Below are 24604 nucleotides of genomic sequence, written 5' to 3'. Positions count from 1 at the left end.
AATTTAATGGTGTCCAGTTTGCAAATTAATTCCAAAGGATTATAGTTTCCTCAGGAAGTCAGTGGTGTCTCGAAGATAGCTGGGAGTGTAGGGCCTGAGGAGAGAGTCTACATAGCCAGATAAGGAAACTACAATCCTCTGGTGGGAGCGGTGCCTGCAGGCGAGGGCAGCGCATGGTGCCCTCTGCCGCTCCTCACCCCTCCAGGGGTCACAGGGATGTGGTGCCAGCTGCTTCCGGAAGCGGCGCAGGGCCAGGGCAGGCAGGAAGCCTGCCTTAGCCCTGCTGCGCCACGGGGCTGGCAATCCCGTGGGCCGGATCCAGCCCACGGGCCGTAGTTTGCCCTCCCCTGGGATAGTGGAATATGAGGCTGAGATGTTGCTGAGAGGCTAAGGGTATGTTTATACTGCAGTCAAAGGTGTGACTGCAGCATATGTAGACAACCCCCAGCTAGCTTTGATCCCAGTAGCTCATCAGCAGGGACTAGCCACTCAAATATACACCCAGGGTCCTGGGCAGCCTTGTTCAGTCCATGCTGCCGCTGCGTCACTGCTGTTGCTATTCACGCTAGCTAGGTCAGAGTTAGCTGGGGTCATGCCTCAGTCACACCTCTGGCTGCAGTGTTGACATACCCTTGGACGCACAGATCAGAACTCACAGCCCAGGGCAGGGAGGCTTAGGGAGCTTTGTCACCTTTAGGCCATCCCAGTTCTTGGCTGATCCATGATCTTGGCCCAGGCAGCCTGTGAGCTGCAAAGTGGGGCAGAATCTCCACTGTGCTGCAGCCCCAGCACACCCCTGCAGCAGGGCTTCCGTGGGGGTCCTCAGGGGGCTGCCTGGTGCTATCTTCTGCAGCGCCTGCTGTAGGGGCATCTTCCCCCAGCTGGATCTGGGGCTTTTAGAGCCCTTTACATCACTCCAGCCCTTTTACCTGGTGTAAAGGGCTGGAGTGGGGGTGATAATCTCACCCTACGTCATTAGTGGGGAAACCACTTCTCTGGCTGGATCAGGTTGGGTTTGGCCTCTTTCAAATGCCGTGTTTAATTGGCTGCTTTTTCTTGCAGTTTGTGAATGAATTTAGAGTTCATGAAAGTGAGGGATTGGCAGCTGAACCCAGGCATCTTGTGCCCCTGCCCACACCCAGCTCTGCCAGGGCACCTTGATCCTACTGTTTTTTCAGTCCTGGGCCTCTCACATCCAGCTGTGCCGGTACAATTTCCTCCTGACCCGCACCCCGCTCTGCCCTGCAGTTCCAGCCCTGGGGTGGGGCTCCACTGCTTTTCCACAGCTCCTCAGTCCTTACCTACAGCCCCTGCTGTTCCAGCCCTGGGGTCGCTGCTCACACCGCTCTGCTGATGCCCCTCGCTTCTGCTCCCCTTGTTCTAGTTCTGGACCTCTCCTCTCCAGGGACTGGCACGAATTGTGGGGGGCTTTGGGGCTGTGGATTCCCTGGAGCCTAAGGTGAATCCCCAAAACTCTCCTCATGAACTTAAAAGGACTGAACCCACCTCTCCATGGTTACAATCCTGGTGCATTGGGATAAAGTGCTACCTAAACTCTCTGCATTATGTTCCACCAGCCAGGCTCCTTGTAACTCGCCTGGAGCAAAGTGCCATGTTAACGTCCCCGGACATTTGTTTTTTAAAACAAATAAAATGTAACGACTGTTAATTACCTTTAAATGATGGGAGGCTACGAGAACTGGAATTGTTGCTGAGACAGGACAGCTTAATGTGCCAGGACATTTTCTTTATACAAAGGCCTGCACCAAAGAGGAAGTTAAGTGAATGTGTGATTTAAATCAGATCATTCAGAATATTAAGCCATCAAATATCCCATTTCAGATATTCAGATTCCTTTACTTAAAATTAGCCCATCAAGATTAAAAAAATCATATTTAAAAACATGATTTTTGCAGGGCTGCCCTAAAATGCCTCAGATTGTGGAAGCAGAAAGGACCATAAACCTTGGATTTACCTTTTCACCGTTTGTACAATCTATCCTTCACATTTTGTATCGCAAGGAAACCTATCAGTTTCATTTCATGTTTCTGATCTTGTTTCCTTCCCTACATTCCAGGACAGGTTTGGTATTGCCAGACCCTTGCATCCTAAAATCATGAGTCAGGCCCTAAAAATGCACAATAGACTTACAATTCATGAAATTCAATAAACTATTAATAAATACTTATAAAATTGTAAACAATAATAAATAACAGAAATACTTTTTCTTTTGCTTTCTGTTTTTTGAACCTTTAGGGGTCCCCTTTTTAAGCTTTTCTAATAAACCAGAAGGACTAGAAACTTAGGGCTCGATCCACAAAGGTACTTAGCCACCTAAGTCCAGTTTCTAGGTGCCATTCTGGGATCACAGAACTCCCACTTGGCTACCACCTAATTCTGTAGGTGCCTAAACTCCCCTACATTTCTGCAGCAAAAGTTCCTTAGGTGCCCATGTTTCTGCCTCTGACCAGGCACACTGCTGCCTCCCTCTGGGCATCTGGAGGCTGATCTTCCATCCAAGCTCCAGAGAGCTTCACGAACTGGGGGAAGATAGGCATTCGGATACCTAACTCATCTGAGGGGCATGCTCTGGTAGGCATGTTCAGAGGCCGCCTAACTCCTGATAAGGTGGTGGAAGATGTCCCTTTAACCCAGTGGCTAGGGCACTCACCTGGGATGTGAGAGACCCCCAGTTCAAGTCCCCCCTATGTCTAAGGAAAAGAATGGATTTGAACAGAGATCTGATCCCTTTCAAGTGCACGTGCAGACTATAAAGGAAAAGATAGGTATAGTTAGGAAGAGACAGGTAATAGTTATGGGGGATTTGATCATTAGAAACATAGAGAGCTGGGTTTGCGATGACCGGGAGAACCACAATGGTGACTTGCCTGCCTGGTGTGAAGGTTGTGGATATCTCAAGACATTTAGATAGGCTTATGTGTAGTGCCGGGGAGGAGCCGGTGGTGGTGGTACATGTAGATACCAATGACATAGGGAAGGGTAGGAGAGATGTCCTGGAGGCCAAATTTAGGCTGCTAGGTAAGTGATTGAAGTCCAGGACCTCCGTGGTAGCATTCTCTGAGATGCTCCCAGTTCCATGCGCAGAGCCAGTTAGACAGGCAGAACTGCAGGGTCTCAATGCGTGGATGAGACGATGGCATAGGGAGGAGGGGTTTAGATTTATTAAAAACTAGGGAAACTTTTGGGAAAGGGGAAACCTGTACAGGAAGGATGGGCTCCACCTAAACCAAAATGGAACCAGATTGCTGGCACTTACCATTAAAAAGGTCGTAGAACAATTTTTAAACTAAGGGCTGGGGGAAAGCTGACAGTTGCGGAAGAGCACGCGATTCAGACAGAGACATCCTTTAGGGGAGGATCTATTAATGGAGATTTTCTATGTCCTAGTAAGCAGGAGAGGATGAAAGCTAAAATACAGGTAGGATCTGATGAGAAACCGTCAAATGAAAGAGAGTCTCATTCAATTACATCATGTAATCGCAGACAGCTGAAAAGTTTCAATTTTTTTAAGTGCTTATATACCAAGGTTAGAAGTCTAAATAATAAGATGGGTGAACTAGAGTGCCTCATTTTAAATGAGGCTATTGATATACTAGGCACCACCGAAACTTGGTGGAATGAGGATAATCAATGGGACACAGTAATATCAGGGCACAAAATATATCGGAAGGATAGAACAGGTCGTGCTGGTTGGGGAGTGGCACTATATGGGAAAGAAAGTGTAGAATCAAATGAAGTAAAAATCTTAAATGAACCAAACTGTGCCAAAGGATCTCTATGGATAGCAACTCCTTGCTCTAATAATAAGAATATAGCGTAGGGATATATTACCAGCCACCTGACCAGGATGACAGGTTTCAGAGTGGTAGCTGTGTTAGTCTGTATCAGCAAAAAGAACAGGAGTACTTGTGGCACCTTAGAGACTAACACATTTATTTGAGCATACGCTTTCGTGGGCTGATGAAGTGGGCTGTAGCCCACGAAAGTTTATGCTCAAATAAATGTGTTAGTCTCTAAGATGCCACAAGTACTCCTGTTCTTTCTGGCTAGGATGGTGATAGTGACTGTGAAATGCTCAGGGAGATGAGAGAGGCTATTAAAAAAAAAACCTCAATAATAATGGGGGATTTCAACTAGCCCCATATTGACTGGGTACATGTCACCTCAGGACGGGATGCAGAGATAAAGTTTCTTGACACCTTAAATGACGGCTTCTTGGAGCAGCCAGTCGTGGAACCCACAGAAGAAGAGGCAATTCTTGATTTAAGCCTAAGTGGAGCACAGGATCTGGTCCAAGAGGTGAACATAGCTGGACTACTTGGTAACAGTGACCATAATATAATTAAATTTAACATCCCTGTGGCAGGGAAAACACCACAGCAGCCCAACACTGTAGCATTTAATTTCAGAAAGGGGAACTACACAAAAATGAGGACGTTAATTCAACAGAAATTAAAAGGTACGGCGCCAAAAGTGAAATCCCTGCAAGCTGCATGGAAACTTTTTAGACACACCATAACAGAGGCTCAACTTAAGTGTTTACCCCAAATTTAAAAAGCATAGTAAGAGAACCAAAGAAGTGTTATTGTAGCTAAACAACAAAGTAAAAGAAGCAGTGAGAGGCAAAAAGGCATCCTTTAAAAAGTGGAAGTTAAATCCTAGTGAGGAAAATAGAAAGGAGCATCAACTCTGGCAAATGAAGTGTAAAAATGTAATGAGGAAGGCCAAAAAAGAATTTGAAGAACAACTAGCCAAAGACTCAAAAAATAACAGCAATTTTTTTCTTTTCTGAAGTACATCAGAAGCAGGAAGCTGCTAAACAACGAGTGGGGCCACTGGATAATCGAAATGCTAAAGGAACGCTCAAGGACGATAAGGCCATTTCGGAGAAACTAAATGAATTCTTTGCATCGGTCTTCACAGCTGAGGGAGATTCCCAAACCTGAGCCATTCTTTTTAGGTCACAAATCTGAGGAACTGTCCCAGATTAAGGTGTCATTAGAGGAGGTTTTGGAACAAATTGATAAACTAAACTGTAACAAGTCACCGGGACCAGATGGTATTCACCTAAGAGTTCTGAAGGAACTCAAATGTGAAATTGGAGAACTGCTAACTGTAGTCTGTAACCTATCATTTAAATCAGCTTCATACCAGATGACTGGAGGATAGCTAATGTGACGCCAATTTTTAAAGAGGGCTCTAGAGGTGATCCCAGCAATTACAGGTCAGTAAGCCTCACTTCAGTACCGGACAAACCGGTTGAAACTATAGTAAAGAACAAAATTGTCAGACACATAGATGAACGTAATTTGTTGGGGAAGACAACATGGTTTTTGTAAATGGAAATCTTGCCTCACCAATCTACTAGAATTCTTTGAAGAGGTCAACAAGCATGTTGTCAAGAGGGATCCAGTGGATATAGTGTACTTAGATTTTCAGAAAGCCTTTGACAAGGTCCCTCACCAAAGGCTCTTGGGTGAAGTAAGCTGTCATGGGATAAGAGGGAAGGTCCTCTCGTGGATCGGTAACTGGTTTAAAGGTAGGAAACAAGGATGGAGAGAGGTAAATAGTGGTGTCCCCCAGGGGTCTGTACTGGGCCCAGTCCTATTTAACATATTCATAAATGATCTGGAAAAAGGGGTAAACAGTGAGGTGGCAAAATTTGCAGATGATACAAAACTTCTCAAGATAGATAAGTCCCAGGCAGACTGTGAAGAGCTACAAAAGGATCGTTCAAAATTGGGTGAGTGGGCAGCAAAATGGCAGATGAAATTCAATGTTGATAAATGCAAAGTAATGCACATTGGAAAACATAATCACGTCTATACATATAAAATGATGAGGTCTAAATTACCACTCAAGAAAGAGATCTTAGAGTCATTGTGGATAGTTCTCTGAAAACATCCACTCAGTGTGCAGCTGCAGTCAAAAAGGTGAACAGAATGTTGGGAATCTGTAAGAAGGGATAGATAATAAGACAGAAAATATCATATTACCTCTATATAAATCCTGGTACGCCCACATCTTGAATACTGCGTGCAGATGTGGTCGTACCTTCTCAAAGAAGATATATTGCAATTGGGAAAGGTTCAGAACGGGGCAACAAAAATGATTAGGGGTATGGAACAGCTGCAATATGAGGAGAGATTAATAAGACTGGGACTTTTCATCTTGGAAAAGAGATGACTAAGGGGGGGGGGGATATGATAGAGGTCTATAAAATCATGACTGGTGTGGAGAAAGTAAATAGAGAAGTGTTATTTACTCCTCATAACATAAGAACTAGGGGTCACCAAGTGAAATTAATAGGCAGTAGGTTTAAAACAAACAAAAGGAAGTATTTTTTCACACCACGCACAGTCAATGTGGAACTCCTTGCCAGAGAATGTTGTGAAGGCCAAGACTATAACAGGGTTCATAAAAGAACTAGATAAGTTCACAGAGGATAGGTCCATCAATGGCTGGTTTGAGCGTTGGCCTGCTAAACCCGGGGTTGTGAGTTCAATCCTTGAGGGGGCCACTTAGGGATCTGGGGCAAAATCGGTACTTGGTCCTGCTAGTGAAGGCAGGGGCCTGGACTTGATGACCTTTCAAGGTCCCTTCCAGTTCTAGGAGATAGGATATCTCCATTCATTTAATTTTATTAGCCAGGAGGGGCAGGGATGGTATCCTTAGCCTCTGTTTGCCAGAAGCTGGGAATGGGCGACACGGGATGGATCACTTGATGATTACCCGTTCTCTTCATCCCCTCTGGGGCACCTGGCATTGGCCACTGTCGGAAGATAGGATACTAGGCTAGATGGACCTTTGGTCTTACCCAGTGTGGCCGTTCTTATGTTCTTAAAGTGATTTTTGACACAGTCCCACAGGACACGCTCTTAAGTAAACTAAGGAATTGTGGCCTAGATGAGATTACTATAAGGTGGATGCACAGCTGGTTGAAAGAACATACTCAAAGAGTAGTTATCAATGGTTTGCTATTAAACTAGTAGGAGGGGCACATATAGTGGGCTCCTGCAAGGGTCAGTTGTTAGTCTGGTATTATGCAATATTTTCATTAATGAATTGGATAATGGAGCAGAGAGTATGCATATAAAATTTCAGATGCCACCAAGCTGGGAGGGATTGCCAGCACTTTGGAGGACAGGATTAGAATTCAAAATGACCTTGACAAAGTGGTGAGTTGGTCTGAAATCAACAAGATGAAATTTAATAAAGATAAGTGCAAAGTACTGCCACTGTGTCCAGTTCTGGGTGCTGCACTTCAGGAAAGATGTGGAGAAATTGGAGGGAGTCCAGAGGAGAGCAACAAAAATGAGAAATGGTTTAGAAAACCTGACCTAAGAGGAAAAGTTTAAAAAAAAGAACTGGGGTGGTTGAGTCTTGAGGAAAGACAATGGAGGGGGGACCTGATAACAGTCACCAAATCTGCTAAGGGCTCTTATAAAGAGGACAGGGTTCAATGTTCACCCCAAGTAGGACAAAAAGTGATGATCTTAATCTGCTGCAAGGGAGATTCAGGTTAGATATTAGGAAAACGTTCTCAGTATAACAGTAGTTAAACGCTGGAACAGGCTTCCAAGGGGGGTTGTGAAATCCCCGTCACTGGAGGTTTTTAAGAGCAGGTTGGATAAACCCATGTCAGGGATGGTCTAGGTTTACTTGGCCCTGCCTCAGCATAGGTTGCTGGACTAGATGTCTTCTCAAGGTCCCTGCCAGCCTGATATTTCTATGATTCTCATGCTTTTTCTGGCCCAAATGATATTAAATTATTCAATTAAACTGGAACAACTTCAACAGGAGAAATTGAGGGAGAATAGCCCCTAGCCCTCATTGAAAGGTGGCAGGTCCCTGTTCAGATCCCTTCTCCCTGAGGGGGGACATGACCCAAGCATCTCCCACAGCCCGAGTGAGTACCTGAACCACTGGGCTAAAGTCTGTAGGGTGGGCCTCTCTTTTTTCTCCTCCTCCATCTGGTTTGTGTGAGCCAGGCGGCCGCTGAACACGCCTGCCAGACTGAGCCCTGCATGCGAGTTAGGCAGAGGAACGACTTCCTTTCCCCAGTTTGTGGATCACATTCTAGGGCACCTGGCTCTCCCTGTTCACTGGATAGGGAGCCTAAAGCAGCAGATTCAGCCTTCCTTACTTCCTTTAAATGAAAGCTGAGAGTCTCACTTAGTCACATGATTCCAGGAGCAGGGGCTTTAAGAAAACCTGTACATATCACTGGACTTGCAATACAATTACAAGAGTTGGCCCTGCTGAAAAAGCCATTTGTTTTCACTGAAATTAAGAATAAAACAAAACCAAAAACCTATTCCTAGTCAGAATGATGTTTCCTAAGAGCCGTTTCTATTACATCAAAATGTTGGGCCTGAATTAACAGGGACAGTCTCAACTTAAAAAACATGCTCCACCTGAAAACTGTGCTTACAAGTCACATCCGGTCTCCAAACTCTCCTTTGCTGAGATGCTTACAAGAGCTTGGCAATGGTTAGGCAACTAGGACCACAGCCCAAGGTGCTGGCCAGTATTGTCTTATCCATCTGTTGTCTCTTGTCTCACTCTTGCACTGTGAGCAGGGCCGTCCTTAGCCATACGCAAACTACACAGCTGCGTGCTGCTCCAGCAGCCAGCCTGATCCCCCGGCCAGCTGAGCCGGCCAGGAAAGCTGCCCCCACCCCTGTTCTACCCCTTCCCCAAAACCCCTGCTCCACCCCAGCCCTGCCCCCCACTCCACCCCTTCCCCTGAGCTACATCCTGGGGGACTGCAGAAGGGATCAGGCCTGCCCTGCAATCACTGGGCGGTGGGAAGTGGGGCTGCGTAGGGCACCAAAATGTCTAGGGATGGCCTTGACTGTGAGCTCTGAGGAGCAGGGGCCATCTCTTTGTTCTGCATTTGTGCAGCACTAGGGCCATGGGGTCCTGGCCAGGTGCTGTCACAATACCAGTATTAAATCACTAGAATTCCTGCTGGGTCAGATTTTCAAAAGAGCCCCAGGCTTAGCCCTTACAGCTGGGGCCAGATGTTCCCGAGACCTCAGCTCCCATTGGATAAGGTCTGTGTTTGCACAAGCGCTTTGCTTCCAGCAGCCCCCATTCTGACACTTCTGGCTGTGTTGGCAGAAGTGCCCTGCACCCAGCGTGCCAAGTCCCTGAGCACCCTAAATGGGAACAGCTCTTTGGAAAACATGTCCCCTTTGTGATAGTTGGTTCCCCACTTTCTCTTTCACTGCTTCTCCTGGGTGCCCTCAGTAAGTCAAGTATCAGAGGGGAGCCGTGTTAGACTGGATCTGTAAGAGCAACAGAGAGTCCTGTGGCACCTTTAAGACTAACAGATGTATTGGAGCATGAGCTTTCGTGGGTGAAATGCATGCATCTGACGAAGTGGGTATTCACCCACAAAAGCTTATGCTCCAATACATCTGTTAGTCTTAAAGGTGCCCCAGGACTCTCTGTTGCTCAGTAAGTCAGTCCACCCATCCCCCCCCAGTCTGCAAGAATCTTTTGACAGTGTCAGGGGAGAGAATCATTTTTTTTAAACAATAGGGAAATGTGATTGTAAAAAGGGGATGGAGGCAGACACACCTGAGCCTCCCGTTTTAGAACTGACTAGATTTCAAGCCGACTGTGTCCCTTGGAGGGGAAAAAAATCTCATGAACAGGGTTTGCAGTAGCAGTGTGATTCTTACCGTGGATCCTGGGGCAAAGTGGCCCATGGGAGGTGGGAGACAGGCCGAGGCAGCTCTCAGGAGTGGTGTGTGGTGAAGGGGAAGCTGAGATTGAATGGCAGTGAAAGTGCTGTTAAATATCCTTAACGTTCTTTCCACAGGCAAGCGACTGGGGGAAAGGGGGAAGGGCAGCGGTGCTGGGTGCTGTAGGGAGGAGAGACTGAGTCAAGTGTGGGGCGAGGTGCCAGGGGCTGCAGTCCCGGCTCTGTCGCTGACCTCAGGTGACCAGCTCCCCGGCTGTAATACTGACCGGCCTTGCAGAGTGACCGTGCAGTGCCATGAAGGTGCTGGGGGCAGTGTCAGTGCCTGGCAGAGCCAGAGAGCAGGGCTGGCTGCTATAGTGAGGGAGTAATGGTCAGAGCAGGGAGGTCCGTGGGGAGCCCAGGGCTGGAGAAGGGGTCTCAGCAAACCTGTAGAGATGATTCATAGATTCACGGTGATCGTCGAGTCCTGGGGCAGAGCTTTCAGAAACCAGCCAGTCTAGAGTGCACTTCTAATTCACAATGAGAGAGATGAGCTCTGAAAGGAGAGTGGAAGGGCTGCACTTATGGAGCAAGGGGCACTGGCAGAGCTGGGCGTGGGGAGCTCAGGGCCGGGCGGGCCGTGGGAGAGGCATGGGGGCACTGGCAGAGCTGGGCGTGGGGAGCTCAGGGCCGGGCGGGCCGTGGGTGAGGCATGGGGGGCACTGGCAGAGCTGGGCGTGGGGAGCGCAGGGCCGGGCGGGCCGTGGGAGAGGCATGGGGGGCAGTGGCAGAGCTGGGCGTGGGGAGCGCAGGGCCGGGCGGGCCGTGGGAGAGGCATGGGGGGCAGTGGCAGAGCTGGGCGTGGGGAGCGCAGGGCCGGGCGGGCCGTGGGTGAGGCATGGGGGGCAGTGGCAGAGCTGGGCGTGGGGAGCGCAGGGCCGGGCGGGCCGTGGGTGAGGCATGGGGGGCAGTGGCGGAGCTGGGCGTGGGGAGCGCAGGGCCGGGCGGGCCGTGGGTGAGGCATGGGGGGCAGTGGCGGAGCTGGGCGTGGGGAGCGCAGGGCCGGGCGGGCCGTGGGTGAGGCATGGGGGGCAGTGGCGGAGCTGGGCGTGGGGAGCGCAGGGCCGGGCGGGCCGTGGGTGAGGCATGGGGGGCAGTGGCGGAGCTGGGCGTGGGGAGCGCAGGGCCGGGCGGGCCGTGGGTGAGGCATGGGGGGCAGTGGCGGAGCTGGGCGTGGGGAGCGCAGGGCCGGGCGGGCCGTGGGTGAGGCATGGGGGGCAGTGGCGGAGCTGGGCGTGGGGAGCGCAGGGCCGGGCGGGCCGTGGGAGAGGCATGGGGGGCACTGGCGGAGCTGGGCGTGGGGAGCGCAGGGCCGGGCGGGCCGTGGGTGAGGCATGGGGGGCACTGGCGGAGCTGGGCGTGGGGAGCGCAGGGCCGGGCGGGCCGTGGGAGAGGCATGGGGGGCACTGGCGGAGCTGGGCGTGGGGAGCGCAGGGCCGGGCGGGCCGTGGGTGAGGCATGGGGGGCACTGGCGGAGCTGGGCGTGGGGAGCGCAGGGCCGGGCGGGCCGTGGGTGAGGCATGGGGGGCACTGGCGGAGCTGGGCGTGGGGAGCGCAGGGCCGGGCGGGCCGTGGGTGAGGCATGGGGGGCACTGGCGGAGCTGGGCGTGGGGAGCGCAGGGCCGGGCGGGCCGTGGGTGAGGCATGGGGGGCACTGGCGGAGCTGGGCGTGGGGAGCGCAGGGCCGGGCGGGCCGTGGGAGAGGCATGGGGGGCACTGGCGGAGCTGGGCGTGGGGAGCGCAGGGCCGGGCGGGCCGTGGGTGAGGCATGGGGGGCACTGGCGGAGCTGAGGGGAAAGCTAGCCTTGCTGGGAATCCTGCCGCTAACCAGCGTACGGGTGGAGCTGTCGGGGAAGTAGTGAGGGTGGTGTGTGACTCTTCTCTGCTTGTCTGTCCTATGCAGTCCTCTGCCAAGAGCCTGCGAGCCACCATCGGGGAGGCCTTTGAGCGGCTGCACCGGCTCCTGCGCGAGCGCCAAAAGGCCATGCTGGAGGAGCTGGAGGCTGACACCGCCAGGACTCTGACCGACATCGAGCAGAAGATCCAGCGCTACAGCCAGCAGCTGCGCAAAGTGCAGGAGGGCAGCCAGATCCTGCAGGAGCGGCTGGCTGAGGTGGACAGGCACGCCTTCCTGGCAGGCATCGCCTCGCTCTCGGAGAGGTACGGGGGGGGGAGCGGAGGGGGGGTCACCTCGCTCTCGGAGAGGTACGGGGGGGCGTCACCTGGCTCTGAGGGCTACGGGGGGGGTCACCTCGCTCTCAGAGAGGTACGGGGGAGGGCGTCACCTGGCTCTGAGGGCTACGGGGGGGAGCTGCGGGGGGGCGTTGTCTGACTCTCAGAGCGGTACGGGGGGAGTGGCGGCGGGGGCATCGCCTGGCTCTCGAAGGGCTATGGGGGGAGTGGCGGGGGGGGGCGTCGCCTCGCTCTCGGAGAGGTACGGGGGGAGTGGCGGCGGGGGCATCGCCTGGCTCTCGAAGGGCTACGGGGGGAGTGGCGGGGGGGGCGTCGCCTCGCTCTCGGAGAGGTACGGGGGGGGCATTGCCTGGCTCTCGGAGAGGTACGGGGGGGGAGCGGAGGGGGTGTCGCCTCGCTCTCGGAGAAGTACGGGGGGGGTGTAACCTGGCTCTGAGGGCTACGGGGGGGGAGGGGCAGAGGGTGTCGTCATCTGACTCTCGGAGAGGTGCATATGGTCTTTACAGCCCAGCACTGCCTCAGTCCATCTCCCTGGACAATGGCTCTTCCCTCTTTAGCCACCCAGCCCAGCCTGGCCCAGCCCAGTTCAGGACAAAGACCTTCCTGTTGTTGCTCCCTCCCATCCATTCCTAGTCCCTGCCCATCCTGAAGGCCTGCTTAGCCCCACGCCCACGCAAGGGTTTAGCAGGTGAGGACAGGACCTTCCTAGTCCAGAGCATCTCCCCATACCCACCCTGGCACCAACGGGGCACTGCCAGGGAGTGCACACTGGCTGGCCTCACTCAGTGCTCCCATGGTGTATGCACCCCAGGGCCCATGTGGCTGTGACCCGAGAGGCAGTGCCCTATGCCCTGAGACCCGCTGCCCAGCAAGAGAGGCATGGGCAGAGCTCCTACCTCTAGCCCAGGCCCTCACTCAATTGACCCCCTACCCCTGTAACCTCTCCCCTTCCTCCCCAGCAAACCCCACATTGCGGTAGGGGAACTGCAGGGGCTCCGTGCTAACCAGCTTGACTCTCCAACCAGGCTCAAGGGAAAGATCCATGAAACAAACCTCACCTATGAAGACTTTCCTACCTCCAAATACATGGGCCCCCTGCAGTACACGATCTGGAAATCGCTCTTCCAGGACATCCATCCGGGTAAGGTTCCCCAGCCCAGGGAGAGCGGCCTGTGCCCTCTGACGTACTATCGGCCTTTCCTGGCATAATGTGGCAGCCGGGGCCTCTGGCGTGATTATCAGAAGTGTTGAGCACCCACTGGCCTGAGGGCGGCGACGCTCAGCCTCCCTGCAAAGCCTGCCGTGTGGGGAGAGTCGCCTTAGCTAGGTAGATACAGCCTGCTGGGCCCAGCCTGTGTGCTGGGGGGATTAAACTGCAGACTGACGGCCCCGGCCACCGCCTCAGGGCATTGTGGTCTGACACCGGCAGGAATACCCAGCATGTAGGGCCAGATTCTGAACTGGGAGTCGTGGGGCTGCAGGACTCAGCCCATGCTGGGGGCGAGCAGCAGCAGGCTGTCTGACAGCGGTGCCTGGGATCCAGCACCTGGCATGTCCGTGCTGCGTCTCTGTCAAAGGGGCTCCGGTTACGTGGTTTGATGTTTCTCCTGTTCTCGGGCTCTGTGGGAGTGCTGGGGGCTTCTCCTTTAGAGACCTGCAAGGGGCAGCCTGGTGAGGGGACAGAACTCTTTGCCTCCAGGTCACTGGTTCAACCCCCCCCCAGCCAGTAGTTGCACGTGGCTGCTCCATGACCCATGCAAAATCCGAATGGGCAGAAGGCTGAGCGCCGAGGCAGCAAAGCGCCCATTGACTGCAGTGGGGGTGAGAGTGCCTTGGGGAAAACACCCTGTATCTGGGGGGCCCTGAGATCCTGCAGGGACGGGGACCACAGCCTACGCACCAGTCACTGGTGATGCAATCTGCCCCTTGCAAAGCAGCCAAGCCCTGAGTGGGCCATGGGACTGACTTCCCCTCTCACTCCCTCTACCGGCCAGGTTCAAAGGCATTCGTGGGGAATCAATGCTGGCCATACAGAGCCCCAGCTCCTAGGGGAGCCCCTGAGAGCTCTCCATTCCCCTGGGGGTCGTGGGAGCTCGGCTTCTCCGGGCCCAGCTCGGAATCTGCTGCACCAGGGTTTAGCTCACAGCAAGGGGCCCATCGCTCCGTCAAATGGGGGAACAGCCTCCCCCACGTGGGACCTTCCTGCCAGGCACATGACCTCATTAAAGGAAAGCAGCAGCTGTAGGTGTGATGGCATGGGGTCCCCTCCCGTCCCCTGCTGTGCTGTGCAGCATTGGGGAGTTCTCCTGCTCCACTCCCTTTCTCCCCCTGCCCCTTTCAATCTGTTCTCCTTTGCTGTTCCTCCCTCCCCCCGCTGCTGCTGTTCCCCCAGCCAGGGCCATGCGTGTCCTGTGTGCAGCCCAGACACGAGCTCCTGTTCCTGGGAGAAGGGAGAACACATCAGAGGCTGACAAAGGTCCTCTCTGCAGGGCTTCTTCCACTGCTGTGGTAATGGGAGCATTGGGGCCTGCAGTGCAAGGATATGGCCCCAGCTGGAGCTGGCCTGGAGACCAGCTGGGGGAGTCAGGGCCCTGGGGGCAGGCTGGGAAGAGGGTTAATCCAGGGAGGTGGGGGTTAATTCCATTTCTATCTGGGTTTCTTGCCACTGAGCTCCATCCCTGATGCAGACATTCACAACTGATGTTTATTAATTAGCCGATCTGTCCTCTGGGACATGGAGCTGTTCTGCTGAGACACGGACCTGTACGAGAGCTTGCTCCAGGCCTGCTGGCCTTTCTGCTCTTGCTTATTCAGGCCTCACCCTCTGTCCCTCCTGGGCGTAAGGTCTGTCAAGTGCAATGGCACTGGGCCAGCTCTGCCATTGCTCCAAACCCATCTGTCTCTGCACTCTGCTCAGCAGCTGTCACGCTCCCTGCAGCCTCCGTGGGGACTAGCTCCTTTGACGGGTTGGCGGGATCTGGGTTGCAAAGAGCCAGATTCCGAGTGGTGCCCACCCATTGTGACTGTGGGTTTCCCTTTTAGACCAAGTTTTCTCCCCCTGTCCCTCCTCCATCCACAAAATAAGTCAGATTGGCCTCAGAATTGGTAAGTTAGACCTGGGGCCATGGTCAAATTTGTCTATAAATTTTGAAGTGACTTGGACAAGGGCTTCCTGAATTATGACTGTCTAATCATGGAAGCATCCCTCACCATTCCAAAAGCGCGTGTGGGGGGTGGACTTTACCACTCTGCAGCAAAACCAAGAGAAAGGAGAGGGATGAAATCACCGTGCCTGGCTCCCCTCGCTGAGCTCGACTGCTTGGCACCAGCATCACCTTTCGCTGATGAATGGGAAGTTACCGATGATGTTAATTAATATCGCTAGGCAGCATCAGCTCTGCCAAGCCCAGCATGAGACATCAGTGAGCACTGGGGACCTGAGCTTCCAGGGAGGAGGCTGTGGGCCTTTCCCCACAGGAACCCCCTCACTGGGGGGGGAGGGGCTGGGCAATGGGAACTGCTTGTCCAAAGCTTGTGAGGGAGCCAGTCTCTCTGGATCCTGGGGCCCCCAGCAAGGCGCCCCAGGCATGTACTGCCCCAGCCAGCCTGGAGCTGGCCTTGTACCCTGCCCCGTGGTTCCGAGCAGCGTGGGGCCCCTCTGCCAAACCCCAGGAGGTCTGTTAGATGGAGCAGGCAGGGAGCTCTGGTGCTTCCAGCCGCCCCACCTTCTCCTGCGGCACCTCTGAGCTGCTCTCCAGTGCCCTACTCCCCCTTGCAGCAAGATTCCTGCCCCCTCGGGCCTCCTGGCTCCACTCTCCCCTATTCCCCTGTATCCATAGACCCACCCTCATCAAAGATTCCTTGAGGCCGGGTGGGGCAAGTGCTGTCACCCTTTATAGCTTGCTGGGGGGATCCCGCTACAGACACCAAGGAAGCTGCTGCTTGTGCTGGGGCATCACACACGGGGAGGCTACATCTGCACTGGCGCTGGGGTGTAATTTCCAGACGTGCCCACACTAGCTTTGATCGAGCTGCAGCCACAGCTGCACAGGCGGGGGAGCGTTAGCCACCCTGGATCTGCACCTAGGGTCTCGTGGGGCGGCTGGCCCCTCGTGCCGCTGTGGCTACCTGTCTGTTTTTAGCGTGCTCGCTCAGTCAGAGCTAGCCTGATACATCTCGAGCTGGGAGCCCAGCAGAGCCATGCGCTGCGACACACCTGGTTGGTGTGTTTGTTAGCCCACCCCAGAGCAGCTCACCCAGGGCATTGATCTGTGTGTCTAACTCCCACCACTGGGGGAGCTCTCGGGACGGAGGGGGAAGGGGTCCCCCAGAAAGGCCCCAGAGCATCAGCCCCCATCTCCGAGGCCCTGGCGCATTTGTGCATGTGGTCTGCACTCTGATAAGAGCACTACCTAGCTCTTTGCATCTTCCTCCTCCGAAAGGAAGGCTCAGTGCCAAAGGGATTGCTAAGCAGTGTCATGGGTGTGATTTTAAATGCAGCTGAGTCCCGGGGGCCGGTTAGAGGCTAGCTCTGCGGCCTCTCCCGTGCTCCAGGGTCCCAAGAAGGTCCCTCCAACAGCTTTCCCGGCCTGTGGGGCAGTCCCTGCATGCAGCACAAGGGCAGATGGGGAGTTACAGGGAGCTGGCTGCCCAGCCACCTGACTGACCCCATCACATGTGCCTCAGCACAGTGCCCTCTGGTGTCCCTGTGGATCATTGCTCGGTGCTGTCTGTGTGAGGGGTAGCTGGGTGGGTGCTTGCAGGCCCCTATTTTGGGGGCAGTTACATTCCCTTTACGTAATCAAGTGCTTTGCCTGTAATTGACTAGCCGTGTGGAGGTGTGGCTAGCTTCTGAGCCCCTTCCTGTCCCTCCTTTGCTTTCCCAGTGCCAGCAGCCCTCACGCTGGACCCTGTCACAGCTCACCAGCGCCTCATCCTCTCGGATGACTGCACCATCGTGGCCTACGGCAACTTGCACCCGCAGCCGCTGCAGGATTCACCCAAGCGCTTTGACGTGGAGGTGTCGGTGCTGGGCTCAGAGGCCTTCGGCAGCGGCGTGCACTACTGGGAGGTCATCGTCTCGGAGAAGACCCAGTGGATGATCGGGCTGGCACATGAGGCTGTCACGCGCAAGGGGAGCATTCAGATCCAGCCCAGCCGTGGCTTTTACTGCATCGTCATGCACGACGGCAACCAGTACAGCGCCTGCACCGAGCCCTGGACCCGGCTCAATGTTAAGAGCAAGCTGGAGAAAGTAGGTGTCTTCTTGGACTATGACAAAGGGCTCCTGATCTTCTACAACGCTGATGACATGTCGTGGCTCTACACCTTCCGGGAGAAGTTCCCCGGCAAGCTCTGCTCGTACTTTAGTCCTGGCCAGAGCCACGCGAATGGCAAGAACGTGCAGCCACTCCGCATCAACACCGTCCGGATCTAGGAGGGAGCAGGGAAGGGAGCCTGGAGCCGTACAGCGAGTCGAGAGTCCCTGCTAAGACAGTTCCCACCTACTCCTTCCTGCAGGGCATGGGGAGATTGTCAGGCTCCGGGGCTGTGCTGTTCCTAGCTCGGACCTCCTGGCATTATCCGGGTGTGGGAGGGTGCAGGGCTGGGGCAGGGGGGTTGTGGCACTGTTGGTATTTCAGTATGCGAGGATGCAGCATTCCTGCCTCCCTGTCTGCGTCAGTTTCCAGACTAACCCAAGGATCCGGGCTGAGTATTGACATACAACTGGCTATCCCTGGCATGATCCCGGCATCGCCATGGCCACTCTGCCAGGATGGATGCAGACTGGACTCTGTGCTCGCATGGAGCAGAGATCAGGGCACCTTGCAGAGCTGCTACTGAACTGCTGTGTGGTATCTCAGCTCACCTGTGAGCTCCCAGCTGGGTTTGCTCCTGGGGACAGAGCATGAACTATCCTCCACAGGGCTAGTGACCTGGCAGCATCTGCTCTTAGTATGTGTTACATTGGCATTCAGGGGCCCAAGGATCATTAATGATCTGGAGGATGGCTTGGATTGCACCCTCAGCAAGTTTGCAGATGACACTAAACTGGGAGGAGTGGTAGATACGCTGGAGGGTAGGGATAGGATACAGAGGGACCTAGACAAATTAGAGGACTGGGCCAAAAGAAACCTGATGAGGTTCAACAAGGACAAGTGCAGAGTCCTGCACTCTAGGACGGAAGAATCCCATACACTGCTACAGACTAGGGACCGAATGGCTAGGCAGCAGTTCTGCAGAAAAGGACCTAGGGGTTACAGTGGACAAGAAACAATGTGAATCGACAGTGTGCCCTTGTTGCCAAGAAGGCTAACGGCATTTTGGGCTGCATAAGTAGGGGCATTGCCAGCAGATCGAGGGACGTGATCATTCCCCTCTATTCGATATTGGTGAGGCCGCATCTGGAATACTGTGTCCAGTTTTGGGCCCCCCACTACAAGAAGAATGTGGAAAAATTGGAAAGAGTCCAGCGGAGGGCAACAAAAATGATTAGGGGTCTGGAGCACATGACTTACGAGGAGAGGCTGAGGGAACTGGGATTGTTTAGTCTGCAGAAGAGAAGAGTGAGGTGGGATTTGATAGCTGCTTTCAACTACCTGAAGGGGGGTTCCAAAGAGGATGGAGCTCGGCTGTTCTCAGTGGTGGCAGATGACAGAACAAGGAGCAATGGTCTCAAGTTGCAGCGGGGGGCAGACAGGTGATGGGACCGTGCTCAGCTCAGGGCAGCCTGTCAAACGGGCACTGTGAGCGATGTGCTCGTACACTACCCTGGGCAATGGCGTTTTGCCAGGCTCTGCTACCAGTACAGAGGCAGCCGGAAGGCGGCAGCCTTGGCAAGTACCCCTGCCGTGGGTGGGGCCTGGATCGCCTGAGGAGCATTCAGCCCGACAGGGTCTCTGCGCAGAGCCACCGTCAGTTCTGGCACTTTCACGGGCTTCAGCTCCAAACACTGTGTCCTCCAAAGGCCTGTAATAGGAAGTATGACGGGCTGGGCTCCTCATTAATGAGCTGGGCACCCAAGCGGGGGCAGAAGCTAGAGCACGTGACCCAGGTGGCCAACACAGTCAGCGCGATCAGCTCCTGCATGGCCCGGCAGCCGAGTGGGACTGGAAACACTCCAATGCATACAGGTGGGGACCTTGGTCGGGAATCTGGATCGAGTCCGCTAACAAAAGGCTGAGGCCCAGACTTTCCTAACAAGGGCTTCTGTTTTGGGGGGCCCCTTGGGCTTGATATCTAGGGGCACTGAGCCAACACCACTGGTGCCTACCAACACTAGCTAGAACCTCAGAGACCAGGCCAAAAGGGGCTCACAGCAGGCACCCAAAAGCAGCTGCTAAGACTGAAGACATAGGCCTCACGTTGCAGTCAGTTAATGGTAGCACCTCGCCCAGCTGGCGCTAAGCCCGTAGCTGGCCCCAGAGCCAGGGCCGCTGGTCTGCACCCAGAGCAGCAGGGAGGCTAGCTGGGGGATGTCCTGCCAGCGGGAGGCATGGAGCCTGCAGATTTGCCTTGGGGCTGTGGCAAGGGGTTGAAGGACAGAGATCTGGACAGAAGTCAAAGTCGGGCCCTGTCTGTGGAGATCGTCGCAGGGCACCGAGGAGTTATGCACAATGGTGGGGAGCAGGTACAAAGCTGAACATTGAGGTAATTCTCTTGAGGCTGCCTGGGGCCCATCTGGTGCTGGCCTGACGCCCTTACTCAGGTCAAAGGCTCTGTGCCTTCAGCAGGAGTGTGTTTGTGACAGGCCCTTGGGAATTGGTTCCATAACAGTGAGAACCTGAGGCAGTGAAATAGACCCCCAAGGAGGCAGGTGGGGCCCTGCACACCAGGGCTGCGAGAAGGGCAGGAGGCTGATGAGACTTTCCACTCTATAGTCACTGATCTCAAAGCACCTGACAACAGAGCAAGAGCATCACAATCTGCAGTTACAGCTGATTCCTGGTTCTGGGCCCTGCCACCTTCCCCAGACCCAGGCTGGGTGCCCAAGGGAGAAGTCCATAGCTGGCAGTGGATGTCATCAAACCCCACCCCTCCCTGTACCAAGAAGCCAGTGGCAGCACAGGGGCCTTGGACTTGATGTGGTGCCTCTGTGGGCAATAGCGCCATGGTAGTGTCTGATTGGCAGCCAGGAAGCCCATGGGCAATGGATGCAGAGACCCTGTGGCAACATGACGGGTAGAGAGGCAGCCCCACACATGTGTGGCTCCAGTCTGGTGTGTGGTGAATTTCACGTGGCAACAGGCCTGCAAAGTCCAGGTTTTGTGAGCACCAAGGAGCCAGTGTCTGCAGGCGTTTGGAGAGACAAACAGGGTGTTCCCCACTGGTGTTTCTTGGCTCTGGGGACTCCAGGCTGAACATGTTACTTTGTAAACAAATGAACTTTGTCAGGGGCTCTGGTCTGAGCAAGGGGGAGCGGCCAGCTGTGCTCTCTGTAGAACTTGGGCAGCAGCCTGGCACCTCGCTGTCTTGGGCACATCTGCTCTGCGTTGAGGGGAGAAGGGTGGGGACAGGGATTGCTCTGGTTGTAGGAAGAGCCCGTTCTCCCCTTCCTGGGATCCAGCTGGGACACAGGAGCCACCCACCATAAGGACCCGAGAGCCAGAGGACACAAGATGTTGTGACTGGACTCAGGCCCTGTGAGCTGGATCCCATGCAGAGTTGTTTGCTTCTTGCCCCTTCTGGGGCCATGTCATGTCAGCCACCAGGCTCCCTGGAGACTTTGTGTTCAGTGAGTGGCCTGGCCTGCTGGCTCACTTGGTGACAGACAGGGGAAGAATGATGCTCCCCCATTTCATGGCTTCCACTGGAGGTAGCTGATGAGCAACACTTCATCCCACCAGGAGGGCAGAAAGCCCAACTCCAAGGCAGCAGCTGGCCATCCTGGCTGCAGACTCCCCCACCTCCCGGAGAGCTACTCCCCCCTCTGAGTACCCTGCACACAGCCTGGTGGATGTAGGGAGCAAAACCAATGTCACTGGTGCCACGTGGTGTCTGCCCCAGCCTGGCCCAGTTCTTGCTGGGAAAACGGGTCCAGCTTGCAGACCAGGCTGAGGAAACTATTTGGAGGGAGTCGCTGAAACTCAGCCCCATCCCCCTTTGGGGCCGAATCCTGAAAGCTCCTTCTCTGTGTAGGGAGTCCTAAGGGATGTAGCCCTATAAGGTGACTCATCTGAGCAGGTTCAGCCTCTTGGCAAGGAGGCTGCTGTTGACATCACTGAGAAATCCCGGTGTATGGACAGGAGCTGCAGGGAGCGAGCTGGTGGGGTGGGGGGCAGCGTCCTGGAGCCTGGCAGGATGGAGTGTCGCAGGGTAGTGCCCCCACACGCTGCGATCCTGCAAGGCAAGCTCAGTGCCTGGCAGGAGTTAGCCCTTCCTGGCTCCACCATCCAGGTGAGTCCAGTGCCTGCTGGGCGCACTTCCACCTTCTGCCTGCGTGCTCTGCCAGCGCTGTGGTTTTTCCTTCTTCAGAAGCTGGTGGATTCTGTATTTATTCCTGGTTCTGTGGCATGTGCTCTTCGACTGCTGCAATAAAGGCAATTTTTTAAAAAAGGACTGGAAACCACGTTCTGCAATCCCGCTGCCCCTGGGGCTCCTGCCTTCCCCTCCTGGCCCCCGTCTCCGTGCAGACGCCCTGGTGGATTGCATGCAGACACAGACAGAACAAGGACACAATGCAGCTGGCTGCCATTTGCATGCTATTCTGCCTTCCATTCAGGGATCTCCCATTGGTTCATAACATTCCTACAGCGCCCCCACGAGGTAGCAGGTGTTATACACCGCTCTTGGGCCCGCTTCTGTTCTCGCTGGTGCAGTTCTATTGGCCTGAGGCAAGTGACTGCTCATGGAGAACTAGATATGAGAGCAGATCAGGTCCTTTAGCTCTGTGCCCTACCACGAGATCTCAGCATCGGTGGAGTCACACACACTGGATTTTATACCATTGTATCCATGGGTCCTGACCCTCCTCAGTTACAAAATATTACTGTTGGAAACTGTAATGGCCCTCTCGTGGGGAGCGTGGCCTAGTGGTCATGGCTGCAGCTCCTGCCAGTCAGGGGGATTGTGGGAGGGGAGCCCGGGCCCTCCCACTCCACTGAGCTCTGACCCAGGGCCCTTGGGGCTACTGGCAGTCTGGCAACCAAGGCTGCTTACAGCTGTCAACCCTGGGTCTCTTCCTCTCATCCACCTCTCTGGGGTCAGCTTAGTCCAGGCTTTCCCCTGTTGGGGAAATCCAAACCAAAAGGAGTAAGAGGAGGTCACCCATATCCACTGGCTACTTCCCTCTCCGGGGTGGGTCCTCCCTTCCCGCAGGGCAGGCCCCTCTGGGCAGAGCCTTTAGGCTTCCCTCTGCTCGGCTCTGCTGGAGCTGTAGGCTGCAGATCTCACCTCCAGCTCTGCCACCCACATGAGCTAATTCCCTGTCTTTTAATTCCTCCAGCGGCTGGAGCATTTGCTGCAGATATGGTGGGGCTGGGGTGGCTGAGCCCAAAATAATCCCTTAACCCCTTGTTTCCCAGTGTGGGGTTTGTACACCCCATCACAGCAACAAAGAGCCAGCCAGCCCTTAGGGACAGCCAGACAACCCAAGCTGCATAGGTAAACTGAGGCAATGATGGCCATATTTGTGCCAAGACTGTGACTTGCCCAGAGTCAGTGACAGGGGCCCTGATTCCCTCTCTGCTGCTGTTTCACAAAGGCCTTGGCTACACTCGGGAATTCACAGGGCTGCCGCGAGTGTAGTCGCACCGTCAGCGCTGTGAGAGAGCTCTCGCAGCACCGTATGTCCTCCACCTCTCTGAGGGGAATAGCGTGCAGTGCTGCGAGGGAGCTCTCACAGTGCTGTATGTCCTCCACCTCGCCGAGGGGAATAGCGTGCAGTGCTGCGAGGGAGCTCTCACAGTGCTGTATGTCCTCCACCTCGCCGAGGGGAATAGCGTGCAGTGCTGCGAGGGAGCTCTCACAGTGCTGTATGTCCTCCACCTCTCCGAGGGGAATAGCGTGCAGTGCTGCGAGGGAGCTCTCTCAGTGCTGTATGTCCTCCACCTCTCCGAGGGGAATAGCGTGCAGTGCTGCGAGGGAGCTCTCGCAGTGCTGTATGTCCACCTCTCCGAGGGGAATAGCGTGCAGTGCTGCGAGGGAGCTCTCGCAGTGCTGTATGTCCTCCACCTCTCCGAGGGGAATAGCGTGCAGTGCTGCGAGGGAGCTCTCTCAGTGCTGTATGTCCTCCACCTCGCCGAGGGGAATAGCGTGCAGTGCTGCGAGGGAGCTCTCTCAGTGCTGTATGTCCTCCACCTCTCCGAGGGGAATAGCGTGCAGTGCTGCGAGGGAGCTCTCTCAGTGCTGTATGTCCTCCACCTCGCCGAGGGGAATAGCGTGCAGTGCTGCGAGGGAGCTCTCTCAGTGCTGTATGTCCTCCACCTCTCCGAGGGGAATAGCGTGCAGTGCTGCGAGGGAGCTCTCTCAGTGCTGTATGTACTCCACCTCTCCGAGGGGAATAGCGTGCAGTGCTGCGAGGGAGCTCTCTCAGTGCTGTATGTACTCCACCTCGCCGAGGGGAATAGCGTGCAGTGCTGCGAGGGAGCTCTCTCAGTGCTGTATGTCCACCTCTCTGAGGGGAATAGCTTGCAGTGCTGCGAGGGAGCTCTCTCAGTGCTGTATGTCCTCCACCTCTCTGAGGGGAATAGCGTGCAGCGCTGCGAGGGAGCTCTCTCAGTGCTGTATGTCCTCCACCTCTCCGAGGGGAATAGCGTGCAGCGCTGCGAGGGAGCTCTCTCAGTGCTGTATGTCCTCCACCTCGCCGAGGGGAATAGCGTGCAGTGCTGCGAGGGAGCTCTCTCAGTGCTGTATGTACTCCACCTCGCCGAGGGGAATAGCGTGCAGTGCTGCGAGGGAGCTCTCTCAGTGCTGTATGTCCTCCACCTCGCCGAGGGGAATAGCGTGCAGTGCTGCGAGGGAGCTCTCTCAGTGCTGTATGTCCTCCACCTCTCCGAGGGGAATAGCGTGCAGTGCTGCGAGGGAGCTCTCTCAGCGCTGTATGTCCTCCACCTCTCCGAGGGGAATAGCGTGCAGTGCTGCGAGGGAGCTCTCTCAGCGCTGTATGTCCTCCACCTCGCCGAGGGGAATAGCGTGCAGTGCTGCGAGGGAGCTCTCGCAGCGCTGTATGTCCTCCACCTCGCCGAGGGGAATAGCGTGCAGTGCTGCGAGGGAGCTCTCTCAGCGCTGTATGTACTCCACCTCGCCGAGGGGAATAGCGTGCAGCGCTGCGAGGGAGCTCTCTCAGTGCTGTATGTCCTCCACCTCGCCGAGGGGAATAGCGTGCAGCGCTGCGAGGGAGCTCTCGCAGTGCTGTATGTCCTCCACCTCTCCGAGGGGAATAGCGTGCAGTGCTGCGAGGGAGCTCTCTCAGTGCTGTATGTCCTCCACCTCTCCGAGGGGAATAGCGTGCAGCGCTGCGAGGGAGCTCTCTCAGTGCTGTATGTACTCCACCTCTCCGAGGGGAATAGCGTGCAGTGCTGCGAGGGAGCTCTCGCAGTGCTGTATGTCCTCCACCTCTCCGAGGGGAATAGCGTGCAGCGCTGCGAGGGAGCTCTCTCAGTGCTGTATGTCCTCCACCTCTCCGAGGGGAATAGC

General features: G+C 55.1%; 1 protein-coding gene across 2 annotated transcripts in view; it reads left to right on the top strand.

The window, feature by feature from the left end:
- TRIM62 (tripartite motif containing 62) overlaps positions 1-17405 on the top strand; it is a 36380-nt gene extending 18975 nt beyond the window's left edge. The window contains exons 3-5 of one of the 2 annotated variants that reach the window (XM_054009403.1): positions 11679-11935; positions 12994-13109; positions 16855-17405. In XM_054009403.1, coding sequence (XP_053865378.1) covers positions 11679-11935; positions 12994-13109; positions 16855-17405 — 924 coding nt within the window. Of the gene's footprint in view, positions 1-11678; positions 11936-12993; positions 13110-16854 lie in introns of those variants that run through there. The other variant, XR_008442818.1, reaches the window with a different exon arrangement.
- The last annotated feature ends 7199 nt before the right edge of the window (positions 17406-24604 follow it).

This window comes from Malaclemys terrapin, chromosome 19 (genome assembly GCF_027887155.1).
Source record: "Malaclemys terrapin pileata isolate rMalTer1 chromosome 19, rMalTer1.hap1, whole genome shotgun sequence".
Lineage (NCBI taxonomy): Eukaryota > Metazoa > Chordata > Testudines > Emydidae > Malaclemys > Malaclemys terrapin.
This window is presented reverse-complemented; position numbering and strand designations above follow the sequence as displayed.